Raw genomic sequence first — 27,888 nt, 5'->3', positions numbered from 1 at the left:
CTTGGCCACAATCATCATTGGGGTATCTAGTTTAAAAAATGTGTGGCGTGACCTGGTCAACCAACCAAGATGGCTGCCACGGCTAAAAATAGAACATAGGGGTAAACTGCAGTTTTTGGCTTATAACTCAAAAACCAAAGCATTTAGAGGAAATCTGACATGGGGTAAAAATGTTTATCAGGTCAAGATCTATCTGCCCTGAAATTTTCAGATGAATTGGTCAACCTGTTGTTGGGTTGCTGCCCCTGAATTGGTAATTTTGTGGCAATTTTGCAGTTTTTGGTTATTATCTTGAATAATATTATAGATAGAGATAAACTGTAAACAGCAATAATGTTTAGTAAAGTAGGATTTACAAATAAGTCAACATGACTGAAATGGTCAGTTGACCCGTTTAGGAGTTATTGCCCTTTATAGTCAATTTTTAACCATTTTTCATAAATCTTAGTTATCTTTTACAAAAATCTTCTCCTCTGAAACTACTGGGCCAAATTAATCCAGACTTGGCAATCATCATCTTTGGGGTATCTTGTTTTAAAAATGTGTCCGGTGACCCGACTATCAAATCAAGATGGCCGCCACAGCTAAAAATAGAACATAGGGGGAAAATGCAGTTTTTGGCTTATAACTCAAAAACCAAAGCATTTAGAGCAAATCCAACACGGGGTAAAATTATTAATCAGATCAAGATCTATCTGCCCTATAATTTTCAGATGAATCTGACAACCCATTGTTTGGTTGCTGCCCCTGAATCGGTAATTTTAAGGAAATTTTGCTGTTTTTGGTTATTATCTTAAATTTTATTATAGATAGAGATAAACTGTAAACAGCAATTATGTTCAGCAAAGTAAGATTTACAAATAAGTCAACATGACCGAAATTGTCAATTGACCCCCTAAGGAGTTATTGTCCTTTATAGTCATTTTTTAACAATTTTCATAAAATTTGTAAATTTTTATTAACATTTTCCACTGAAACTACTGGGCCAAGTTCATTATAGATAGAGATAAATGTAAGCAGCAAGACTAGTAAAGTAAGATTTACAAACACATCACCATCACCAAAACACAATTTTGTCATGAATCCATCTGCTTCCTTTGTTTAATATTCACATAGACCAAGGTGAGCGACACAGGCTCTTTGGAGCCTCTAGTTTCGTTTAATACCAATTTTTGTGGATTTCTTGGTAAAGGTGAACCGCTAAATTAAATGTTCAACAAATGTCAAATTTTCTGCTCGTATGCAGACTTTTTCAAAACCACAAAATCAAATTTCCACGAACATGCAAATGTTCCTTAATCCAAAAGGTCAACAGGTTTGAATAAGTTCATTGAATTTTGCATATTATCAAGCCAGGGCATGTGTGTTTAATGGACACATTCTTCTTTTAAGTTGTTTCTTATTGTCATTGTTCTTGTCTCTTTATCAGTGGAGTAGACAGATAGGAAAGAAGTCACAACCCAGAGTCCAAGTACCATTACATGCTACAGAACATTTCTACATTGTAACAAAGGATGTGCCAGGAGTGGATTCTTCCTTACCAGGTAATATATTATGTATTCTGACAGGAGTGGACTCTACCTTACCAGGTAAAATATTATGTATTCTGACAGGAGTGGACTCTACCTTACCAGGTAAAATATTATGTATTCTGACAGGAGTGGACTCTACCTTACCAGGTAAAATATTATGTAGTCTGACAGGAGTGGACTCTACCTTACCAGGTAAAATATTATGTATTCTGACAGGAGTGGACTCTACCTTACCAGGTAAAATATTATGTATTCTGACAGGAGTGGACTCTACCTTACCAGGTAAAATATTATGTAGTCTGACAGGAGTGGACTCTACCTTACCAGGTAAAATATTATGTAGTCTGACAGGAGTGGACTCTACCTTACCAGCTACCAGGTAAAATATTATGTAGTCTGACAGGAGTGGACTCTACCTTACCAGGTAGCAGGTAAAATATTATGTAGTCTGACAGGAGTGGACTCTACCTTACCAGGTAAAATATTATGTAGTCTGACAGGAGTGGACTCTACCTTACCAGCTAGCAGGTAAAATATTATGTAGTCTGACAGGAGTGGACTCTACCTTACCAGCTACCAGGTAAAATATTATGTAGTCTGACAGGAGTGGACTCTACCTTACCAGGTACCAGGTAAAATATTATGTAGTCTGACAGGAGTGGACTCTACCTTACCAGCTAGCAGGTAAAATATTATGTAGTCTGACAGGAGTGGACTCTACCTTACCAGCTACCAGGTAAAATATTATGTAGTCTGACAGGAGTGGACTCTACCTTACCAGCTAGCAGGTAAAATATTATGTAGTCTGACAGGAGTGGACTCTACCTTACCAGGTACCAGGTAAAATATTATGTAGTCTGACAGGAGTGGACTCTACCTTACCAGCTAGCAGGTAAAATATTATGTAGTCTGACAGGAGTGGACTCTACCTTACCAGGTACCAGGTAAAATATTATGTAGTCTGACAGGAGTGGACTCTACCTTACCAGCTAGCAGGTAAAATATTATGTAGTCTGACAGGAGTGGACTCTATAGCTACCTTACTAGGTAAAATACATTCAATAACGTATTTGTACTCCAATAGATTTACAATTTAAAAAAGCTTTTAGTTCTTAAATTAAGAGTCGATTGAGGTTGTTATCGCAGGAGAGTTTGATCCATGATTTTGTTTGTTTCTGAAATTAGAGATTATTATGGAGTCCTGGACTAATCTACTATGGGGAGTGGAGTAGGGGTGTAAAGGCAGGAAAGTTTGATCCATGATTAGGTTTTATTTCAGTGAGAGAGATTATGATGGACTAATCTACTATCGGGAGTAGAGTGGGGGTGTATTGGCAGGAGAGTTTGATTCATGATTTTGTTTGTTTCTGAAATTAGAGATTATTATGGAGTCCTGGACTAATCTACTATGGAGAGTGGAGTAGGGGTGTAAAGGCAGGAAAGTTTGATCCATGATTATGTTTTATTTCAGTGAGAGAGATTATGATGGACTAATCTACTATCGGGAGTAGAGTGGGGGTGTATTGGCAGGAGAGTTTGATTCATGATTTTGTTTGTTTCTGAACTTAGAGATTATTATGGAGTCCTGGACTAATCTACTATGGGGAGTGGAGTAGGGGTTTAAAGGCAGGAAAGTTTGATCCATGATTATGTTTTATTTCAGTGAGAGAGATTATGATGGACTAATCTACTATCGGGAGTAGAGTGGGGGTGTATTGGCAGGAGAGTTTGATTCATGATTTTGTTTGTTTCTGAACTTAGAGATTATTATGGAGTCCTGGACTAATCTACTATGGGGAGTGGAGTAGGGGTGTAAAGGCAGGAAAGTTTGATCCATGATTATGTTTTATTTCAGTGAGAGAGATTATGATGGACTAATCTACTATGGGGAGTGGAGTAGGGGTGTAAAGGCAGGAAAGTTTGATCGATGATTATGTTTTATTTCAGTGAGAGAGATTATGATGGACTAATCTACTATGATGAGTGGAGTAGGGGTGTAAAGGCAGGAGAGTTTGATCTATGATTTTGTTTTTCAGTGAGAGAGATTATGATGGACTAATCTACTATGGAGAGTGGAGTAGGGGTGTAAAGGCAGGAAAGTTTGATCCATGATTTTGTTTTATTTCAGTGCAAGAAATTATGATGGACTAATCTACTATTGAGAGTGGAGTGGGGGTGTAATGGCAGGAGAGTTTGATCTATGATTTTGTTTTTCAGTGAGAGAGATTATGATGGACTTATCTACCATTATGAGTCGAGTAGGGGTGTAAAGGCAGGAAAGTTTGATCCATGATTTTGTTTTATTTCAGTGCAAGAAATTATGATGGACTAATCTACTATTGAGAGTGGAGTGGGGGTGTAATGGCAGGAGAGTTTGATCTATGATTTTGCTTTTCAGTGAGAGAGATTATGATGGACTAATCTACTATTGAGAGTGGAGTGGGGGTGTAATGGCAGGAGAGTTTGATCTATGATTTTGTTTTTCAGTGAGAGAGATTATGATGGACTAATCTACCATTATGAGTGGAGTAGGGGTGTAAAGGCAGGAAAGTTTGATCCATGATTTTGTTTTATTTCAGTGCAAGAAATTATGATGGACTAATCTACTATCTGGAATGGAGTGGGGGTGTAATGGCAGGAGAGTTTGATCCATGATTTTATTTTTCAGTGAGAGAGATTATGATGGACTAATCTACTATTGAGAGTGGAGTGGGGGTGTAATGGCAGGAGAGTTTGATCTATGATTTTGTTTTTCAGTGATAAGAGATTATGATGGACTAATCTACTATTGAGAGTGGAGTGGGGGTGTAATGGCAGGAGAGTTTGATCTATGATTTTGTTTTTCAGTGAGAGAGATTATGATGGACTAATCTACCATTATGAGTGGAGTAGGGGTGTAAAGGCAGGAAAGTTTGATCCATGATTATGTTTTATTTCAGTGCAAGAAATTATGATGGACTAATCTACTATTGAGAGTGGAGTGGGGGTGTAATGGCAGGAGAGTTTGATCCATGATTTTATTTTTCAGTGAGAGAGATTATGATGGACTAATCTACTATTGAGAGTGGAGTGGGGTGTAATGGCAGGAGAGTTTGATCTATGATTTTGTTTTTCAGTGATAAGAGATTATGATGGACTAATCTACTATTGAGAGTGGAGTGGGGGTGTAATGGCAGGAGAGTTTGATCTATGATTTTGTTTTTCAGTGATAAGAGATTATGATGGACTAATCTACTATTGAGAGTGGAGTGGGGTGTAATGGCAGGAGAGTTTGATCTATGATTTTGTTTTTCAGTGATAAGAGATTATGATGGACTAATCTACTATTGAGAGTGGAGTGGGGGTGTAATGGCAGGAGAGTTTGATCTATGATTTTGTTTTTCAGTGATAAGAGATTATGATGGACTAATCTACTATTGAGAGTGGAGTGGGGGTGTAATGGCAGGAGAGTTTGATCTATGATTTTGTTTTTCAGTGATAAGAGATTATGATGGACTAATCTACTATTGAGAGTGGAGTGGGGGTGTAATGGCAGGAGAGTTTGATCTATGATTTTGTTTTTCAGTGATTAAAGATTATGATGGACTAATCTACTATCGGGAATGGAGTGGGGGTGTAATGGCAGGAGGTTTTGATCTATGATTTTGTTTTTCAGTGATAAGAGATTATGATGGACTAATCTACTATTGAGAGTGGAGTGGGGGTGTAATGGCAGGAGAGTTTGATCTATGATTTTGTTTTTCAGTGATAAGAGATTATGATGGACTAATCTACTATTGAGAGTGGAGTGGGGGTGTAATGGCAGGAGAGTTTGATCTATGATTTTGTTTTTCAGTGATTAGAGATTATGATGGACTAATCTACTATCGGGAATGGAGTGGGGGTGTAATGGCAGGAGGTTTTGAACCTGTAGCTAAGCCAGTTTTCCATACAAATATTCCAGACAAATTTGAGTTCCAGTTACTGCCTGAAGATTGGGATCACTTTCGTAAATATACATCTACATTTATTACACTTAAAATGATTGTTTTTAATCAATGCTAATTGCTTTCCAAATATATAGAAGTTTTGGTCCATCACATTGTACACAGGTATGACATATAAATCTAAAGAAATAATGAAGACATCTTAACATAACAAATCTTATTTAAACTACATAATATAACATGGCTAAACACCCTTAAAATGTTTACCCATTTTAAGGAAATGTATGTGATTAAAGTAATCTATAACATCCTGGGGCCTCTAAATGAGTAAACTGTTCATAATCCCAGTTGAACCAATTTTAACAATAGGTCTTTGAGTATTGATATGAAACTCAGAGCTGGTATGATTCTTCACTAGAGACCAAATCATGTAAAAGTCAGCTCCTTAAGGTCAATGAAAACCTTCCACAATGTATAAAACCTATATCACAATGAAAACCTTCCACAATGTATAAAACCTATATCACAATGAAAACCTTCCACAATGTATAAATAAAGGCAACAGTAGTATACCGCTTTTCAAAACTCATAAATCCATGCAGACATGGGGTCAATTACATTTGAAAGTACTGTGAAAGTACTTTTATTCGTGGGGTACCAATTTTCGTGGTTTTCGTGGATGACTTTATCCACGAATTTAAGCGTCCAACGAAACAAAACAACCATTGTCCAAATCAAGACATGGAAAGATCCCCATCGGTAGGTTCGACTACTGATCAATATGATCTAGAGAATATATTGAATAACGCCAATCTGAGAATAATAGTAGTCACAGAATAGAACCCCATGCAGGATTATACCCATTTAATCTTTAATAACATAAACTGTACAACTTTGGATCTTTAAATTCTAATAAAAAAAAATTTTGATCTATGAAAGTCAGATTTCCGGACTTGATATGCTAGTATGATAAAGTGTTCATTTTTTATCCTCCTAGTTCTCATACATATAGGAAATAATAATTTCATGCTGGGCTTGATTTTGATAAGAATTATTTGACAATTCATGATAAGTTTATAGCATTTGTTTATGTTACTGTTTTCTTTGGGTGACATGTTTATGGCCTAATTAACACCTTTAATCTGTTGATCACTTTACCATGGATTGATTAGTGTTATCACTCCGATTTACACGGGTCAATGTTTACTTTGCAATTTTCTTCAATCCAGACTGTTTGTACATTCGTTTTTTATAGGTTTTAATTTTATTTTTTTTAAACTAAAAATCCACGAATTCAAAAACCCACGAACATGTAAATATTGCTCAAACCACGAAAATTGATACCCACGAATTAAAGTACTTTCACAGTAATTAATTACATTCAATTACAATTACAAAATCTTCAATTAAATTACACATTACATTTGACTTTTTTTACCAATGTAATTAATTACATTCAATTACAATTACAAAATCTTCAATTAAATTACACATTACATTTGACTTTTTTTACCAATGTAATTAATTACATTCCAATTACTTGGCAAATGTAATTAATTACTTCAATTACATTTGAAAGGAAAATTAAGATAAAACATTGAAAACATGCATTTATTCTATGATATGTACATAAGTATTATACATTGCTCTATAGTTATAACAATTAGACAGTGTTCAACTAGTATATACAGGAATTGGCAAGCTAGCAGTTACAGTTTTTTCACCTTGGACAAGGACTGTAGCTTTGTTCAACTGAGCAAATCATATGCAGTTGTGAATTCCATCTTGTAGCATTAGCAGCTTGCAATCTTTTATAATCTTCAAGGATTTCTGAAGCAATAATAGATTTCCTAACAAAACTGACAATATTTGATGCCTTTGTAATAACAGTTTTAAGGTGGGGTGAACAATCTTTCAGGCCATCCTTAACAACCAATTGTAAGGTGTGTGCAAAGCATCTTGAATGTTTGGGTAAGCAGTCGGATAAATGTAAATCATCAGACTGGTCATCTTCAATTTCTTTGTCTACATCATCAATTTCCTCATCAGAACTCTCATGATCTACCTTAAAGTCATCAAAGCCAGGAATTGAAAATGCTTTGACCATATTACTAGCATTGTCACTGACTATTGCAGCAATTTTAAAACCTATTTCAAATGAAGTAACAACTTCTTCATATTCACTCCTGATGGATTCTGCTGTGTGTCTACCTTTGAATCGTTTACAGCATATCATGACAGACTTCATAGCCCAGTCCAAAATAAAGTGGCCTGGGATTCCCAAAAATCCTCTCATTTGTCTACTAGACCAGAGATCAATGGTTAAACACACACTTTCAGCTCTTTTAAGAGTATTTACAAGGTTATTTTTTATTTCAACCGATTTTTCATGTAGAAGTTTCGAAGATAAATGCTTTCTGCTAGGCACTTGATACTTAGTGTCAGCTTTTTCCATCAAGTTTTTAAATTCTTCACTTTCGACAATAGAGAGTGGTAAAAGATCCCCAGCTATGAACATTATAAGAGCATTTGTCATTTCTAACTGTTTTGGATCAGACGGTGAATATTTTACACTTTTTTTTATGCATTGTGTCAATGTTGGTTGAATTTCTTTATTCTCAGAATGCAGAATGTACAAATCTCTGTGTTTTCTCTGAAAATTACAAAAGGCCTTATTTAAAATCTTGAAAATATTAAATTGTTTTAATTTACCTATTGAAATTTTACATTTATTTAAATTTATTTGATTGTAAATCATTGTAAATGATACAAAAAAAGAGCACTATTTTTTATTTTTTGAAATGATTTTCATTTTTATCCCAGCTTATTCAAATTATTTATCTTAAATAAGTGATTTAGAAATCTGACTTCTTAAAACAAAAATAAACTTTAGTTTTAATCACAACTAATTAATTTAATAAACAAAATATTTTCCAAATTTAAATGTAAGCTATTAGAGGATATAAGATAAATGAAATCTGGTTAGAAATGAAAAAGAAGCATTATGAATTTATTAATTTTTAAAATTCTTATATAGTATTACCTTCATATGTGTAACAAAGTTGGATGTAACTTTATAACTTCCACTAATGAGGGTGCCACAATGCATACATTTTCCTTTGAAAGTATTTCCATTTTGGAAGTCATCAGGAACAGTAAAATGTTCCAGTACACTCTTGGAGCTCATTTTTAAATCTGATAAAATGTTTTCTTTCAACATTCATATATATAGTGAACAAATTTTGCAAGTGAGATTTTGTCATATGCATTATCCCTTCAAGAATTTAAACATGTACCTATAGGCCCTAGGGGTATATTTATCTCTCTCTAATTAGCCTTATATCTGTTTAACATAACTGTTATAAAAACAGTCATTATATAGTTTGTAATAAAACAAATAGCCAGAGGTTATATTTATTGGTTATTTAAGTCCTTGAATAAAGTTAATTATGTTAAATCAATGTCTTAAAATATCTATCTAAATCTACTAATTAAGGTCAAGACAGTGACTTCCTAGTGGTTTCTTTTAAAATTATGGCATGTGTCTACATTTTTTTTATCATTCAATACAAAATGAAGAATCTACCATGGTTGTGTTAATACAGAAAGTATACTGTGAAGGCTTTTCTTAGTCAGCTTACAACATTTGTTAAGATTATTGCTTTTAATAATTTTTTGAGAAAACACAAGATTTAATCTTTTGATCCAAAATTTCAAATGTAATTGACTTGTAATTGAAAAGTAATTGTCAATTACAGGCAATTTTGGCTATGTAATTAATTACATTCAATTACATGTAATTGAAAAAATGCTCAATTACACATTACATTCAATTACATGATAAATTGTAATTAATTACAGTCAATTACAATTACATATTTCAATTACCCCATGTCTGAATCCATGGACAAAAAACAAAATCGGGGTAACAAACTAAAACCGAGGAAACGCATTAAATATAAGAGGAGAACAACGACACAACACCGAAACGGACCAAGCAACAGACAAAACACCACGAGAATAACAAATATAACATCAAAACCAAATATATGAATTAGGGATAGACAAGTACCGTGCCACGTCTTATCTCAAAAATAAGAGAAAACACAAACGACTCAATGTTAAAATGCAACACACACACAGAAACGAACAATATTATCACAATGGCCATCTTCCTGACTTGGTACAGGACACTTTTAAAGGGGAATAAAAGTGGTGGGTTGAACCTGGTTTTATGGCATGCCAAACCTCGCACTTTAATGGCACAGTTAAATATAACATTGAAATGAAAACAAAATATTACTGGACTACAATACAAATAAAAAGCAGAACATATTAGACAAAGAAAAGCATGATTAATAGATAACAAAAAGCATCAGGTTTAAAATTCAATACGCCAAAAACGCGTCTAGTCCACACGAGACTCACCAGTGACGCCCAGATATAAAAGATAGAAAGTGAAAAAAATACAAAATTGTACAGCACTGAAGATCAAAAGTTGAAAAGGTTTTGCCAAATAAAACCTATATCACAATGAAAACCTTCCACAATGTATAAAACCTATACCACAATGAAAACCTTCCACAATGTATAAAACCTATACCACAATGAAAACCTTCCACAATGTATAAAACCTATACCACAATGAAAACCTTCCACAATGTATAAAACCTATATCACAATGAAAACCTTCCACAATGTATAAAACCTATATCACAATGAAAACCTTCCACAATGTATAAAACCTATACCACAATGAAAACCTTCCACAATGTATAAAACCTATACCACAATGAAAACCTTCCACAATGTATAAAACCTATACCACAATGAAAACCTTCCACAATGTATAAAACCTATACCACAATGAAAACCTTCCACAATGTATAAAACCTATATCACAATGAAAACCTTCCACAATGTATAAAACCTATATCACAATGAAAACCTTCCACAATGTATAAAACCTATATCACAATGAAAACCTTCCACAATGTATAAAACCTATATCACAATGAAAACCTTCCACAATGTATAAAACCTATATCATAATGAAAACCTTCCACAATGTATAAAACCTATATCACAATGAAAACCTTCCACAATGTATAAAACCTTCCACAATGTATAAAACCTTCCACAATGTATAAAACCTATATCACAATGAAAACCTTCCACAATGTATAAAACCTATACCACAATGAAAACCTTCCACAATGTATAAAATCTATATCACAATGAAAACCTTCCACAATGTATAAACCTATACCACAATGAAAACCTTCCACAATGTATAAAACCTATACCACAATGTATAAAACCTATACCACAATGTATAAAACCTATACCACAATGAAAACCTTCCACAATGTATAAAACCTATACCACAATGAAAACCTTCCACAATGTATAAAACCTATACCACAATGAAAACCTTCCACAATGTATAAAACCTATATCACAATGAAAACCTTCCACAATGTATAAAACCTATATCACAATGAAAACCTTCCACAATGTATAAAACCTATATCATAATGAAAACCTTCCACAATGTATAAAACCTATATCACAATGAAAACCTTCCACAATGTATAAAACCTTCCACAATGTATAAAACCTTCCACAATGTATAAAACCTATATCACAATGAAAACCTTCCACAATGTATAAAACCTATACCACAATGAAAACCTTCCACAATGTATAAAATCTATATCACAATGAAAACCTTCCACAATGTATAAACCTATACCACCATGAAAACCTTCCACAATGTATAAAACCTATATCACAATGAAAACCTTCCACAATGTATAAAACCTATACCACAATGAAAACCTTCCACAATGTATAAAATCTATATCACAATGAAAACCTTCCACAATGTATAAACTTATACCACAATGAAAACCTTCCACAATGTATAAAACCTATATCACAATGAAAACCTTCCACAATGTATAAAACCTATATCACAATGAAAACCTTCCACAATGTATGAAACCTATATCACAATGAAAACCTTCCACAATGTATAAAACCTATACCACAATGAAAACCTTCCACAATGTATAAAACCTATACCACAATGAAAACCTTCCACAATGTATAAAACCTATATCACAATGAAAACCTTCCACAATGTATAAAACCTATATCACAATGAAAACCTTCCACAATGTATAAAACCTATATCACAATGAAAACCTCCCACAATGTATAAAACCTATACCACAATGAAAACCTTCCACAATGTATAAAACCTATATCACAATGAAAACCTTCCACAATGTATAAAACCTATACCACAATGAAAACCTTCCACAATGTATAAAACCTATATCACAATGAAAACCTTCCACAATGTATAAAACCTATATCACAATGAAAACCTCCCACAATGTATAAAACCTATATCACAATGAAAACCTCCCACAATGTATAAAACCTAAATCACAATGAAAACCTTCCACAATGTATAAAACCTATACCACAATGAAAACCTTCCACAATGTATAAAACCTATATCACAATGAAAACCTTCCACAATGTATAAAACCTATACCACAATGAAAACCTTCCACAATGTATAAAACCTATACCACAATGAAAACCTTCCACAATGTATAAAACCTATATCACAATGAAAACCTTCCACAATGTATAAAACCTATATCACAATGGAAACCTTCCACAATGTATAAAACCTAAATCACAATGAAAACCTTCCACAATGTATAAAACCTATATCACAATGAAAACCTTCCACAATGTATAAAACCTATATCACAATGAAAACCTTCCACAATGTATAAAACCTAAATCACAATGAAAACCTTCCACAATGTATAAAACCTATACCACAATGAAAACCTTCCACAATGTATAAAACCTATATCACAATGAAAACCTTCCACAATGTATAAAACCTATACCACAATGAAAACCTTCCACAATGTATAAAACCTATACCACAATGAAAACCTTCCACAATGTATAAAACCTATATCACAATGAAAACCTTCCACAATGTATAAAACCTTCCACAATGTATAAAACCTATACCACAATGTATAAAACCTATATCACAATGAAAACCTTCCACAATGTATAAAACCTATATCACAATGAAAACCTTCCACAATGTATGAAACCTATATCACAATGAAAACCTTCCACAATGTATAAACCTATACCACCATGAAAACCTTCCACAATGTATAAAACCTATATCACAATGAAAACCTTCCACAATGTATAAAACCTATACCACAATGAAAACCTTCCACAATGTATAAAATCTATATCACAATGAAAACCTTCCACAATGTATAAACTTATACCACAATGAAAACCTTCCACAATGTATAAAACCTATATCACAATGAAAACCTTCCACAATGTATAAAACCTATATCACAATGAAAACCTTCCACAATGTATGAAACCTATATCACAATGAAAACCTTCCACAATGTATAAAACCTATACCACAATGAAAACCTTCCACAATGTATAAAACCTATACCACAATGAAAACCTTCCACAATGTATAAAACCTATATCACAATGAAAACCTTCCACAATGTATAAAACCTATATCACAATGAAAACCTTCCACAATGTATAAAACCTATATCACAATGAAAACCTCCCACAATGTATAAAACCTATACCACAATGAAAACCTTCCACAATGTATAAAACCTATATCACAATGAAAACCTTCCACAATGTATAAAACCTATACCACAATGAAAACCTTCCACAATGTATAAAACCTATATCACAATGAAAACCTTCCACAATGTATAAAACCTATATCACAATGAAAACCTCCCACAATGTATAAAACCTATATCACAATGAAAACCTCCCACAATGTATAAAACCTAAATCACAATGAAAACCTTCCACAATGTATAAAACCTATACCACAATGAAAACCTTCCACAATGTATAAAACCTATATCACAATGAAAACCTTCCACAATGTATAAAACCTATACCACAATGAAAACCTTCCACAATGTATAAAACCTATACCACAATGAAAACCTTCCACAATGTATAAAACCTATATCACAATGAAAACCTTCCACAATGTATAAAACCTATATCACAATGGAAACCTTCCACAATGTATAAAACCTAAATCACAATGAAAACCTTCCACAATGTATAAAACCTATATCACAATGAAAACCTTCCACAATGTATAAAACCTATATCACAATGAAAACCTTCCACAATGTATAAAACCTAAATCACAATGAAAACCTTCCACAATGTATAAAACCTATACCACAATGAAAACCTTCCACAATGTATAAAACCTATATCACAATGAAAACCTTCCACAATGTATAAAACCTATACCACAATGAAAACCTTCCACAATGTATAAAACCTATACCACAATGAAAACCTTCCACAATGTATAAAACCTATATCACAATGAAAACCTTCCACAATGTATAAAACCTTCCACAATGTATAAAACCTATACCACAATGTATAAAACCTATATCACAATGAAAACCTTCCACAATGTATAAAACCTATATCACAATGAAAACCTTCCACAATGTATAAAACCTATACCACAATGAAAACCTTCCACAATGTATAAAACCTATACCACCATGAAAACCTTCCACAATGTATAAAACCTATACCACAATGAAAACCTTCCACAATGTATAAAACCTATATCACAATGGAAACCTTCCACAATGTATAAAACCTATACCACAATGGAAACCTTCCACAATGTATAAAACCTATACCACAATGGAAACCTTCCACAATGTATAAAACCTATATCACAATGAAAACCTTCCACAATGTATAAAACCTATATCACAATGAAAACCTTCCACAATGTATAAAACCTATATCACAATGAAAACCTTCCACAATGTATAAAACCTATATCACAATGAAAACCTTCCACAATGTATAAAACCTATATCACAATGGAAACCTTCCACAATGTATAAAACCTATATCACAATGAAAACCTTCCACAATGTATAAAACCTATACCACAATGAAAACCTTCCACAATGTATAAAACCTATATCACAATGAAAACCTTCCACAATGTATAAAACCTATACCACAATGAAAACCTTCCACAATGTATAAAACCTATACCACAATGAAAACCTTCCACAATGTATAAAACCTATATCACAATGAAAACCTTCCACAATGTATAAAACCTATATCACAATGAAAACCTTCCACAATGTATAAAACCTATACCACAATGGAAACCTTCCACAATGTATAAAACCTATATCACAATGAAAACCTTCCACAATGTATAAAACCTATACCACAATGAAAACCTTCCACAATGTATAAAACCTATATCACAATGAAAACCTTCCACAATGTATAAAACCTATACCACAATGGAAACCTTCCACAATGTATAAAACCTATACCACAATGAAAACCTCCCACAATGTATAAAACCTATATCACAATGAAAACCTTCCACAATGTATAAAACCTATACCACAATGAAAACCTTCCACAATGTATAAAACCTATATCACAATGAAAACCTTCCACAATGTATAAAACCTAAATCACAATGAAAACCTTCCACAATGTATAAAACCTATATCACAATGAAAACCTTCCACAATGTATAAAACCTATATCACAATGAAAACCTTCCACAATGTATAAAACCTATATCACAATGAAAACCTTCCACAATGTATAAAACCTATATCACAATGAAAACCTTCCACAATGTATAAAACCTATATCACAATGAAAACCTTCCACAATGTATAAAACCTATATCACAATGAAAACCTTCCACAATGTATAAAACCTATATCACAATGAAAACCTTCCACAATGTATAAAACCTATATCACAATGGAAACCTTCCACAATGTATAAAACCTATACCACCATGAAAACCTTCCACAATGTATAAAACCTATACCACAATGAAAACCTTCCACAATGTATAAAACCTATACCACAATGAAAACCTTCCACAATGTATAAAACCTATACCACCATGAAAACCTTCCACAATGTATAAAACCTATACCACAATGAAAACCTTCCACAATGTATAAAACCTATATCACAATGAAAACCTTCCACAATGTATAAAACCTATACCACAATGAAAACCTTCCACAATGTATAAAACCTATACCACCATGAAAACCTTCCACAATGTATAAAACCTATACCACAATGAAAACCTTCCACAATGTATAAAACCTATACCACAATGAAAACCTTCCACAATGTATAAAACCTATATCACAATGAAAACCTTCCACAATGTATAAAACCTATACCACAATGAAAACCTTCCACAATGTATAAAACCTATACCACAATGAAAACCTTCCACAATGTATAAAACCTATATCACAATGAAAACCTTCCACAATGTATAAAACCTATATCACAATGAAAACCTCCCACAATGTATAAAACCTATATCACAATGAAAACCTCCCACAATGTATAAAACCTAAATCACAATGAAAACCTTCCACAATGTATAAAACCTATACCACAATGAAAACCTTCCACAATGTATAAAACCTATACCACCATGAAAACCTTCCACAATGTATAAAACCTATACCACAATGAAAACCTTCCACAATGTATAAAACCTATACCACAATGAAAACCTTCCACAATGTATAAAACCTATATCACAATGAAAACCTTCCACAATGTATAAAACCTATACCACAATGAAAACCTTCCACAATGTATAAAACCTATACCACAATGAAAACCTTCCACAATGTATAAAACCTATATCACAATGAAAACCTTCCACAATGTATAAAACCTATATCACAATGAAAACCTTCCACAATGTATAAAACCTATATCACAATGAAAACCTTCCACAATGTATAAAACCTATACCACCATGAAAACCTTCCACAATGTATAAAACCTATATCACAATGAAAACCTTCCACAATGTATAAAACCTATACCACAATGAAAACCTTCCACAATGTATAAAACCTATACCACCATGAAAACCTTCCACAATGTATAAAACCTATATCACAATGAAAACCTTCCACAATGTATAAAACCTATACCACAATGAAAACCTTCCACAATGTATAAAACCTATACCACCATGAAAACCTTCCACAATGTATAAAACCTATATCACAATGAAAACCTTCCACAATGTATAAAACCTATACCACAATGAAAACCTTCCACAATGTATAAAACCTATATCACAATGAAAACCTTCCACAATGTATAAAACCTATACCACAATGAAAACCTTCCACAATGTATAAAACCTATACCACAATGAAAACCTTCCACAATGTATAAAACCTATATCACAATGAAAACCTTCCACAATGTATAAAACCTTCCACAATGTATAAAACCTATACCACAATGAAAACCTTCCACAATGTATAAAACCTATATCACAATGAAAACCTTCCACAATGTATAAAACCTATATCACAATGAAAACCTTCCACAATGTATAAAACCTATATCACAATGAAAACCTCCCACAATGTATAAAACCTATATCACAATGAAAACCTTCCACAATGTATAAAACCTATACCACAATGAAAACCTTCCACAATGTATAAAACCTATATCACAATGAAAACCTTCCACAATGTATAAAACCTATACCACAATGAAAACCTTCCACAATGTATAAAACCTATATCACAATGAAAACCTTCCACAATGTATAAAACCTATATCACAATGAAAACCTTCCACAATGTATAAAACCTTCCACAATGTATAAAACCTATACCACAATGAAAACCTTCCACAATGTATAAAACCTATATCACAATGAAAACCTTCCACAATGTATAAAACCTATATCACAATGAAAACCTTCCACAATGTATAAAACCTATATCACAATGAAAACCTTCCACAATGTATAAAACCTATATCACAATGAAAACCTTCCACAATGTATAAAACCTAAATCACAATGAAAACCTTCCACAATGTATAAAACCTATATCACAATGAAAACCTTCCACAATGTATAAAACCTATATCACAATGAAAACCTTCCACAATGTATAAAACCTATATCACAATGAAAACCTTCCACAATGTATAAAACCTATACCACAATGGAAACCTTCCACAATGTATAAAACCTATACCACAATGAAAACCTTCCACAATGTATAAAACCTATATCACAATGAAAACCTTCCACAATGTATAAAACCTATATCACAATGAAAACCTTCCACAATGTATAAAACCTATATCACAATGGAAACCTTCCACAATGTATAAAACCTATATCACAATGAAAACCTTCCACAATGTATAAAACCTTCCACAATGTATAAAACCTTCCACAATGTATAAAACCTATACCACAATGAAAACCTTCCACAATGTATAAAACCTATATCACAATGAAAACCTTCCACAATGTATAAAACCTATATCACAATGAAAACCTTCCACAATGTATAAAACCTATATCATAATGAAAACCTTCCACAATGTATAAAACCTATATCACAATGAAAACCTTCCACAATGTATAAAACCTTCCACAATGTATAAAACCTTCCACAATGTATAAAACCTATATCACAATGAAAACCTTCCACAATGTATAAAACCTATACCACAATGAAAACCTTCCACAATGTATAAAACCTATACCACAATGAAAACCTTCCACACTGTATAAAACCTATATCACAATGAAAACCTTCCACAATGTATAAAACCTATATCACAATGAAAACCTTCCACAATGTATAAAACCTATACCACAATGAAAACCTTCCACAATGTATAAAACCTATATCACAATGAAAACCTTCCACAATGTATAAAACCTATACCACAATGAAAACCTTCCACAATGTATAAAACCTATATCACAATGAAAACCTTCCACAATGTATAAAACCTATACCACAATGAAAACCTTCCACAATGTATAAAACCTATATCACAATGAAAACCTTCCACAATGTATAAAACCTATATCACAATGAAAACCTTCCACAATGTATAAAACCTAAACCACAATGAAAACCTTCCACAATGTATAAAACCTATATCACAATGAAAACCTTCCACAATGTATAAAACCTATATCACAATGAAAACCTTCCACAATGTATAAAACCTATACCACAATGTATAAAACCTTCCACAATGTATAAAACCTATATCACAATGAAAACCTTCCACAATGTATAAAACCTATATCACAATGAAAACCTTCCACAATGTATAAAACCTATATCACAATGAAAACCTTCCACAATGTATAAAACCTATACCACAATGAAAACCTTCCACAATGTATAAAACCTATATCACAATGAAAACCTTCCACAATGTATAAAACCTATACCACAATGAAAACCTTCCACAATGTATAAAACCTATATCACAATGAAAACCTTCCACAATGTATAAAACCTATATCACAATGAAAACCTTCCACAATGTATAAAACCTATACCACAATGAAAACCTTCCACAATGTATAAAACCTATATCACAATGAAAACCTTCCACAATGTATAAAACCTATACCACAATGAAAACCTTCCACAATGTATAAAACCTATATCACAATGAAAACCTTCCACAATGTATAAAACCTATACCACAATGTATAAAACCTTCCACAATGTATAAAACCTATATCACAATGGAAACCTTCCACAATGTATAAAACCTATATCACAATGAAAACCTTCCACAATGTATAAAACCTATACCACAATGAAAACCTTCCACAATGTATAAAACCTATATCACAATGAAAACCTTCCACAATGTATAAAACCTATATCACAATGAAAACCTTCCACAATGTATAAAACCTATACCACAATGAAAACCTTCCACAATGTATAAAACCTATATCACAATGAAAACCTTCCACAATGTATAAAACCTATACCACAATGAAAACCTTCCACAATGTATAAAACCTATATCACAATGAAAACCTTCCACAATGTATAAAACCTATACCACAATGTATAAAACCTTCCACAATGTATAAAACCTATACCACAATGAAAACCTTCCACAATGTATAAAACCTATATCACAATGAAAACCTTCCACAATGTATAAAACCTATACCACAATGAAAACCTTCCACAATGTATAAAACCTATACCACCATGAAAACCTTCCACAATGTATAAAACCTATATCACAATGAAAACCTTCCACAATGTATAAAACCTATATCACAATGAAAACCTTCCACAATGTATAAAACCTATACCACAATGAAAACCTTCCACAATGTATAAAACCTATATCACAATGAAAACCTTCCACAATGTATAAAACCTATACCACAATGAAAACCTTCCACAATGTATAAAACCTATATCACAATGAAAACCTTCCACAATGTATAAAACCTATATCACAATGAAAACCTTCCACAATGTATAAAACCTAAATCACAATGAAAACCTTCCACAATGTATAAAACCTATACCACAATGAAAACCTTCCACAATGTATAAAACCTATATCACAATGAAAACCTTCCACAATGTATAAAACCTATACCACAATGTATAAAACCTATACCACAATGTATAAAACCTATATCACAATGAAAACCTTCCACAATGTATAAAACCTATATCACAATGAAAACCTTCCACAATGTATAAAACCTATACCACAATGTATAAAACCTTCCACAATGTATAAAACCTATACCACAATGAAAACCTTCCACAATGTATAAAACCTATATCACAATGAAAACCTTCCACAATGTATAAAACCTATACCACAATGAAAACCTTCCACAATGTATAAAACCTATATCACAATGAAAACCTTCCACAATGTATAAAACCTATATCACAATGGAAACCTTCCACAATGTATAAAACCTATACCACAATGTATAAAACCTTCCACAATGTATAAAACCTATATCACAATGAAAACCTTCCACAATGTATAAAACCTGTATCACAATGAAAACCTTCCACAATGTATAAAACCTATATCACAATGAAAACCTTCCACAATGTATAAAACCTATACCACAATGAAAACCTTCCACAATGTATAAAACCTATACCACAATGAAAACCTTCCACAATGTATAACACCTATACCACAATGAAAACCTTCCACAATGTATAAAACCTATACCACAATGAAAACCTTCCACAATGAAAACCTTCACAATGTATAAAACCTATATCACAATGAAAACCTTCCACAATGTATAAAACCTATATCACAATGAAAACCTTCCACAATGTATAAAACCTATACCACAATGAAAACCTTCCACAATGTATAAAACCTATACCACAATGAAAACCTTCCACAATGTATAAAACCTATACCACAATGAAAACCTTCCACAATGTATAAAACCTATACCACAATGAAAACCTTCCACAATGAAAACCTTCCACAATGTATAAAACCTATATCACAATGAAAACCTTCCACAATGTATAAAACCTATATCACAATGAAAACCTTCCACAATGTATAAAACCTATACCACAATGAAAACCTTCCACAATGTATAAAACCTATATCACAATGAAAACCTTCCACAATGTATAAAACCTATATCACAATGAAAACCTTCCACAATGTATAAAACCTATATCACAATGAAAACCTTCCACAATGTATAAAACCTATATCACAATGAAAACCTTCCACAATGTATAAAACCTATATCACAATGAAAACCTTCCACAATGTATAAAACCTATATCACAATGAAAACCTTCCACAATGTATAAAACCTATATCACAATGAAAACCTTCCACAATGTATAAAACCTATACCACAATGAAAACCTTCCACAATGTATAAAACCTATATCACAATGAAAACCTTCCACAATGTATAAAACCTATATCACAATGAAAACCTTCCACAATGTATAAAACCTATATCACAATGGAAACCTTCCACAATGTATAAAACCTATACCACAATGAAAACCTTCCACAATGTATAAAACCTATATCACAATGAAAACCTTCCACAATGTATAAAACCTATATCACAATGAAAACCTTCCACAATGTATAAAACCTATATCACAATGAAAACCTTCCACAATGTATAAAACCTATATCACAATGAAAACCTTCCACAATGTATAAAACCTATATCACAATGAAAACCTTCCACAATGTATAAAACCTATATCACAATGAAAACCTTCCACAATGTATAAAACCTATATCACAATGAAAACCTTCCACAATGTATAAAACCTATATCACAATGAAAACCTTCCACAATGTATAAAACCTATATCACAATGAAAACCTTCCACAATGTATAAAACCTATACCACAATGAAAACCTTCCACAATGTATAAAACCTATATCACAATGAAAACCTTCCACAATGTATAAAACCTATACCACAATGAAAACCTTCCACAATGTATAAAACCTATACCACAATGAAAACCTCCCACAATGTATAAAACCTTCCACAATGTATAAAACCTATATCACAATGAAAACCTTCCACAATGTATAAAACCTATATCAACAATGTATAAAACCTATATCACAATGAAAACCTTCCACAATGTATAAAACCTATACCACAATGAAAACCTTCCACAATGTATAAAACCTATATCACAATGAAAACCTTCCACAATGTATAAAACCTATATCACAATGAAAACCTTCCACAATGTATAAAACCTATATCACAATGAAAACCTTCCACAATGTATAAAACCTATATCACAATGAAAACCTTCCACAATGTATAAAACCTATATCACAATGAAAACCTTCCACAATGTATAAAACCTATATCACAATGAAAACCTTCCACAATGTATAAAACCTATATCACAATGAAAACCTTCCACAATGTATAAAACCTATATCACAATGAAAACCTTCCACAATGTATAAAACCTATATCACAATGAAAACCTTCCACAATGTATAAAACCTATACCACAATGAAAACCTTCCACAATGTATAAAACCTATACCACAATGAAAACCTTCCACAATGTATAAAACCTATACCACAATGAAAACCTTCCACAATGTATAAAACCTATACCACAATGAAAACCTTCCACAATGAAAACCTTCCACAATGTATAAAACCTATATCACAATGAAAACCTTCCACAATGTATAAAACCTATATCACAATGAAAACCTTCCACAATGTATAAAACCTATACCACAATGAAAACCTTCCACAATGTATAAAACCTATATCACAATGAAAACCTTCCACAATGTATAAAACCTATATCACAATGAAAACCTTCCACAATGTATAAAACCTATATCACAATGAAAACCTTCCACAATGTATAAAACCTATATCACAATGAAAACCTTCCACAATGTATAAAACCTATATCACAATGAAAACCTTCCACAATGTATAAAACCTATATCACAATGAAAACCTTCCACAATGTATAAAACCTATATCACAATGAAAACCTTCCACAATGTATAAAACCTATACCACAATGAAAACCTTCCACAATGTATAAAACCTATATCACAATGAAAACCTTCCACAATGTATAAAACCTATATCACAATGAAAACCTTCCACAATGTATAAAACCTATATCACAATGGAAACCTTCCACAATGTATAAAACCTATACCACAATGAAAACCTTCCACAATGTATAAAACCTATATCACAATGAAAACCTTCCACAATGTATAAAACCTATATCACAATGAAAACCTTCCACAATGTATAAAACCTATATCACAATGAAAACCTTCCACAATGTATAAAACCTATATCACAATGAAAACCTTCCACAATGTATAAAACCTATATCACAATGAAAACCTTCCACAATGTATAAAACCTATATCACAATGAAAACCTTCCACAATGTATAAAACCTATATCACAATGAAAACCTTCCACAATGTATAAAACCTATATCACAATGAAAACCTTCCACAATGTATAAAACCTATATCACAATGAAAACCTTCCACAATGTATAAAACCTATACCACAATGAAAACCTTCCACAATGTATAAAACCTATATCACAATGAAAACCTTCCACAATGTATAAAACCTATACCACAATGAAAACCTTCCACAATGTATAAAACCTATACCACAATGAAAACCTCCCACAATGTATAAAACCTTCCACAATGTATAAAACCTATATCACAATGAAAACCTTCCACAATGTATAAAACCTATATCAACAATGTATAAAACCTATATCACAATGAAAACCTTCCACAATGTATAAAACCTATACCACAATGAAAACCTTCCACAATGTATAAAACCTATATCACAATGAAAACCTTCCACAATGTATAAAACCTATATCACAATGAAAACCTTCCACAATGTATAAAACCTATATCACAATGAAAACCTTCCACAATGTATAAAACCTATATCACAATGAAAACCTTCCACAATGTATAAAACCTATATCACAATGAAAACCTTCCACAATGTATAAAACCTATATCACAATGAAAACCTTCCACAATGTATAAAACCTATATCACAATGAAAACCTTCCACAATGTATAAAACCTATATCACAATGAAAACCTTCCACAATGTATAAAACCTATATCACAATGAAAACCTTCCACAATGTATAAAACCTATACCACAATGAAAACCTTCCACAATGTATAAAACCTATACCACAATGAAAACCTTCCACAATGTATAAAACCTATACCACAATGAAAACCTTCCACAATGTATAAAACCTATACCACAATGAAAACCTTCCACAATGAAAACCTTCCACAATGTATAAAACCTATATCACAATGAAAACCTTCCACAATGTATAAAACCTATATCACAATGAAAACCTTCCACAATGTATAAAACCTATACCACAATGAAAACCTTCCACAATGTATAAAACCTATATCACAATGAAAACCTTCCACAATGTATAAAACCTATATCACAATGAAAACCTTCCACAATGTATAAAACCTATACCACAATGAAAACCTTCCACAATGTATAAAACCTATATCACAATGAAAACCTTCCACAATGTATAAAACCTATATCACAATGAAAACCTTCCACAATGTATAAAACCTATATCACAATGGAAACCTTCCACAATGTATAAAACCTATACCACAATGAAAACCTTCCACAATGTATAAAACCTATATCACAATGAAAACCTTCCACAATGTATAAAACCTATATCACAATGAAAACCTTCCACAATGTATAAAACCTATATCACAATGAAAACCTTCCACAATGTATAAAACCTATATCACAATGAAAACCTTCCACAATGTATAAAACCTATATCACAATGAAAACCTTCCACAATGTATAAAACCTATACCACAATGTATAAAACCTTCCACAATGTATAAAACCTATACCACAATGAAAACCTTCCACAATGTATAAAACCTATATCACAATGAAAACCTTCCACAATGTATAAAACCTATATCACAATGAAAACCTTCCACAATGTATAAAACCTATACCACAATAAAAACCTTCCACAATGTATAAAACCTATATCACAATGAAAACCTTCCACAATGTATAAAACCTATATCACAATGAAAACCTTCCACAATGTATAAAACCTATACCACAATGAAAACCTCCCACAATGTATAAAACCTTCCACAATGTATAAAACCTATATCACAATGAAAACCTTCCACAATGTATAAAACCTATATCAACAATGTATAAAACCTATATCACAATGAAAACCTTCCACAATGTATAAAACCTATACCACAATGAAAACCTTCCACAATGTATAAAACCTATATCACAATGTAAACCTTCCACAATGTATAAAACCTATATCACATAATACAGTCCTGCTCTTGGATTGAATTTCTAGTTGATTTGAATACTCTGCTCTCAAGGAAAATGGTATGCCTCAGACACAGAAAGTAAAGTTAAACATAGATGTGTGGATATGATGTCATTTACTATAACATGTATTATGTGAATGCTTTCAATTTTTTTTCTGTTTTTAGAAATATTACTTGATGCTATTCTGCATCGTATGCCTGCAGTGGAAACAGCTGAAGTACGTCAGTTTGTCAATGGACCAGAAAGTTTTACTCCTGATGGGAGCTGGATTCTTGGGGAATCTGCAGAGGTATGTATCCATGGAAACAGCTGAAGTATGTCAGTTTGTCAATGGACCAGAAAGTTTTACTCCTGATGGGAGCTGGATTCTTGGGGAATCTGCAGAGGTATGTATCCATGGAAACAGCTGAAGTACGTCAGTTTGTCAATGGACCAGAAAGTTTTACTCCTGATGGGAGCTGGATTCTTGGGGAATCTGCTGAGGTATGTATCCATGGAAACAGGAGAAGTCTGTCAGTTTGTCAATGGACCAGCAAGTTTTACTCCTGATGGGAGCTGGATTCTTTGGGAATCTGCAGAGGTATTTATCCATGGAAACAGCTGAAGTACGTCAGTTTGTCAATGGACCAGAAAGTTTTACTCCTGACGGGAGCTGGATTCTTGGGGAATCTGCTGAGGTATGTATCCATGGCAACAGCTGAAGTACGACAGTTTGTCAATGGACCAGAAAGTTTTACTCCTGATGGGAGCTGGATTCTTGGGGAATCTGTTGAGGTATGTATCCATTGAAACAGGTGAAGTCAGTCAGCTTGTCAATGGACCAGAAAGTTTTACTCCTGATGGGAGCTGGATTCTTGGGGAATCTGCTGAGGTATGTATCCATGGAAAAAAACAAGACTGATACTTAAAACCGTAGTACATACTAGCAAATAATGGAACATTATAATTCAAAAAATATCGCAGATAATTAAGGAAATTTTGTGTTGAGTTATTGTCTCATAAACATGTATATTACTTTGTAGCCATTATGGACATATGTCATTTTAGAAACCTTTTTATATAAATCCTTATGAAAATTTTCTATTTATTTTATTCAAAATAGGGAAACTCCTTTTGGTAAACTCTTTGCCATGTTTGAAGTCACATGAATGTTATTTCAGAAACCTATTCATTAGAATCCAGTTTGTCTATCCTTGTAATTGCAGATAGGTAAATACTTTGTGGCAGCAGGGATGTCCTCCACAGGTGTTGTAGTTAATATTTGTCTATCCTTGTAATTCCAGATAGGTAAATACTTTGTGGCAGCTGGGATGTCCTCCACAGGTGTTGTAGTTAATATTTGTCTATCCTTGTAATTCCAGATAGGTAAATACTTTGTGGCAGCAGGGATGTACTCCACAGGTGTTGTAGTTAATATTTGTCTATCCTTGTAATTCCAGATAGGTAAATACTTTGTGGCAGCAGGGATGTCCTCCACAGGTGTTGTAGCATCTGGTGGAGTAGGCAAACAAATTGCAGGCTGGATCATTGATGGAGAGCCAAGCATTAATCTAGAAGCTCATGACATCCTACGATTCGTACCATTCCATAACAACAGACGGTTCCTCAGGGAGAGAGTAAAAGAATCATTAGGTTTGTACAGAAGGGGAGATAATAAATGTTTATATCTCACACTTACTAAGTTCAGGAGGGTTGGAATCCATTTGTTTGTCTACCTCACACTTACCAAGTTCAGGAGGGTAGGAATCCATATGTTTGTCCATCTCACACTTACCAAGTTCAGGAGGGTTGGAATCCATTTGTTTGTCTACCTCACACTTACCAAGTTCAGGAGGGTAGGAATCCATTTGTTTGTCTACCTCACACTTACCAAGTTCAGGAGGGTAGGAATCCATTTGTCTATCTTTATGTGTGGTCAGGTAAGGGAAAATATTTGTTATGAGTAAGTTTTGCAGGAGAATATACAAAAGTTAGAAGATATGGATCTATTGGGAACTTGATATTTAAAATTTTCTGATTTAGGTTTCTTTTCCCAAAATCCAAAATTCTTACTACAACTTTGATTAGGCATTTACAATTTATGGCCAAGAGAATCATTTTGAATCTTATCTGTTGCATTTCACAAAACATCACAATTTTGCCCTCACAAAGCTATGCTATCAGTACATTGTAGTTATTTTACTTTATAATATTAATTTTTGTCTTTAACAAAATGTACTAGTAAATGTGAATTGAATGGGATGTAAATGAGAAATAAATGGGATTCTATTTTACAGGCATGTATAGGATGAAATATCCAGGACAGCAATGGAAAACAGGACGTAACTTTCGTACCTCACCACTCTATACCCGACTGAAGGCTGAGGGGGCCTGCTTTGGTGAAACAAATGCTTATGAGAGACCCATGTATTTCAATGATACTGCTGATAGTAAGTAGAAAGTTTAGGCTAGGAGAATGGTTAGGGACTGTGGGCTAGGGTTAATGAGAGACTCATGTAT

At 32.8% G+C, this 27,888-nt stretch overlaps 1 protein-coding gene across 1 annotated transcript in view; it reads left to right on the top strand.

Moving 5' to 3' along the window:
* Nucleotides 1–27,888, top strand: part of LOC134722215 (pyruvate dehydrogenase phosphatase regulatory subunit, mitochondrial-like) — a 56,138-nt gene that overhangs the window by 13,220 nt on the left and 15,030 nt on the right. The window contains exons 8-12 of the mRNA XM_063585826.1: nt 1,430–1,544; nt 5,368–5,520; nt 25,554–25,678; nt 26,829–27,021; nt 27,666–27,818. Coding sequence (XP_063441896.1) covers nt 1,430–1,544; nt 5,368–5,520; nt 25,554–25,678; nt 26,829–27,021; nt 27,666–27,818 — 739 coding nt within the window. The remainder of the gene's footprint in view (nt 1–1,429; nt 1,545–5,367; nt 5,521–25,553; nt 25,679–26,828; nt 27,022–27,665; nt 27,819–27,888) is intronic.

The sequence above is a fragment of the Mytilus trossulus genome, chromosome 6, assembly GCF_036588685.1.
Source record: "Mytilus trossulus isolate FHL-02 chromosome 6, PNRI_Mtr1.1.1.hap1, whole genome shotgun sequence".
Lineage (NCBI taxonomy): Eukaryota > Metazoa > Mollusca > Bivalvia > Mytilida > Mytilidae > Mytilus > Mytilus trossulus.
Note: the sequence above shows the minus strand (reverse complement) of the source record. Positions and strands in the feature narration are given on the sequence as shown.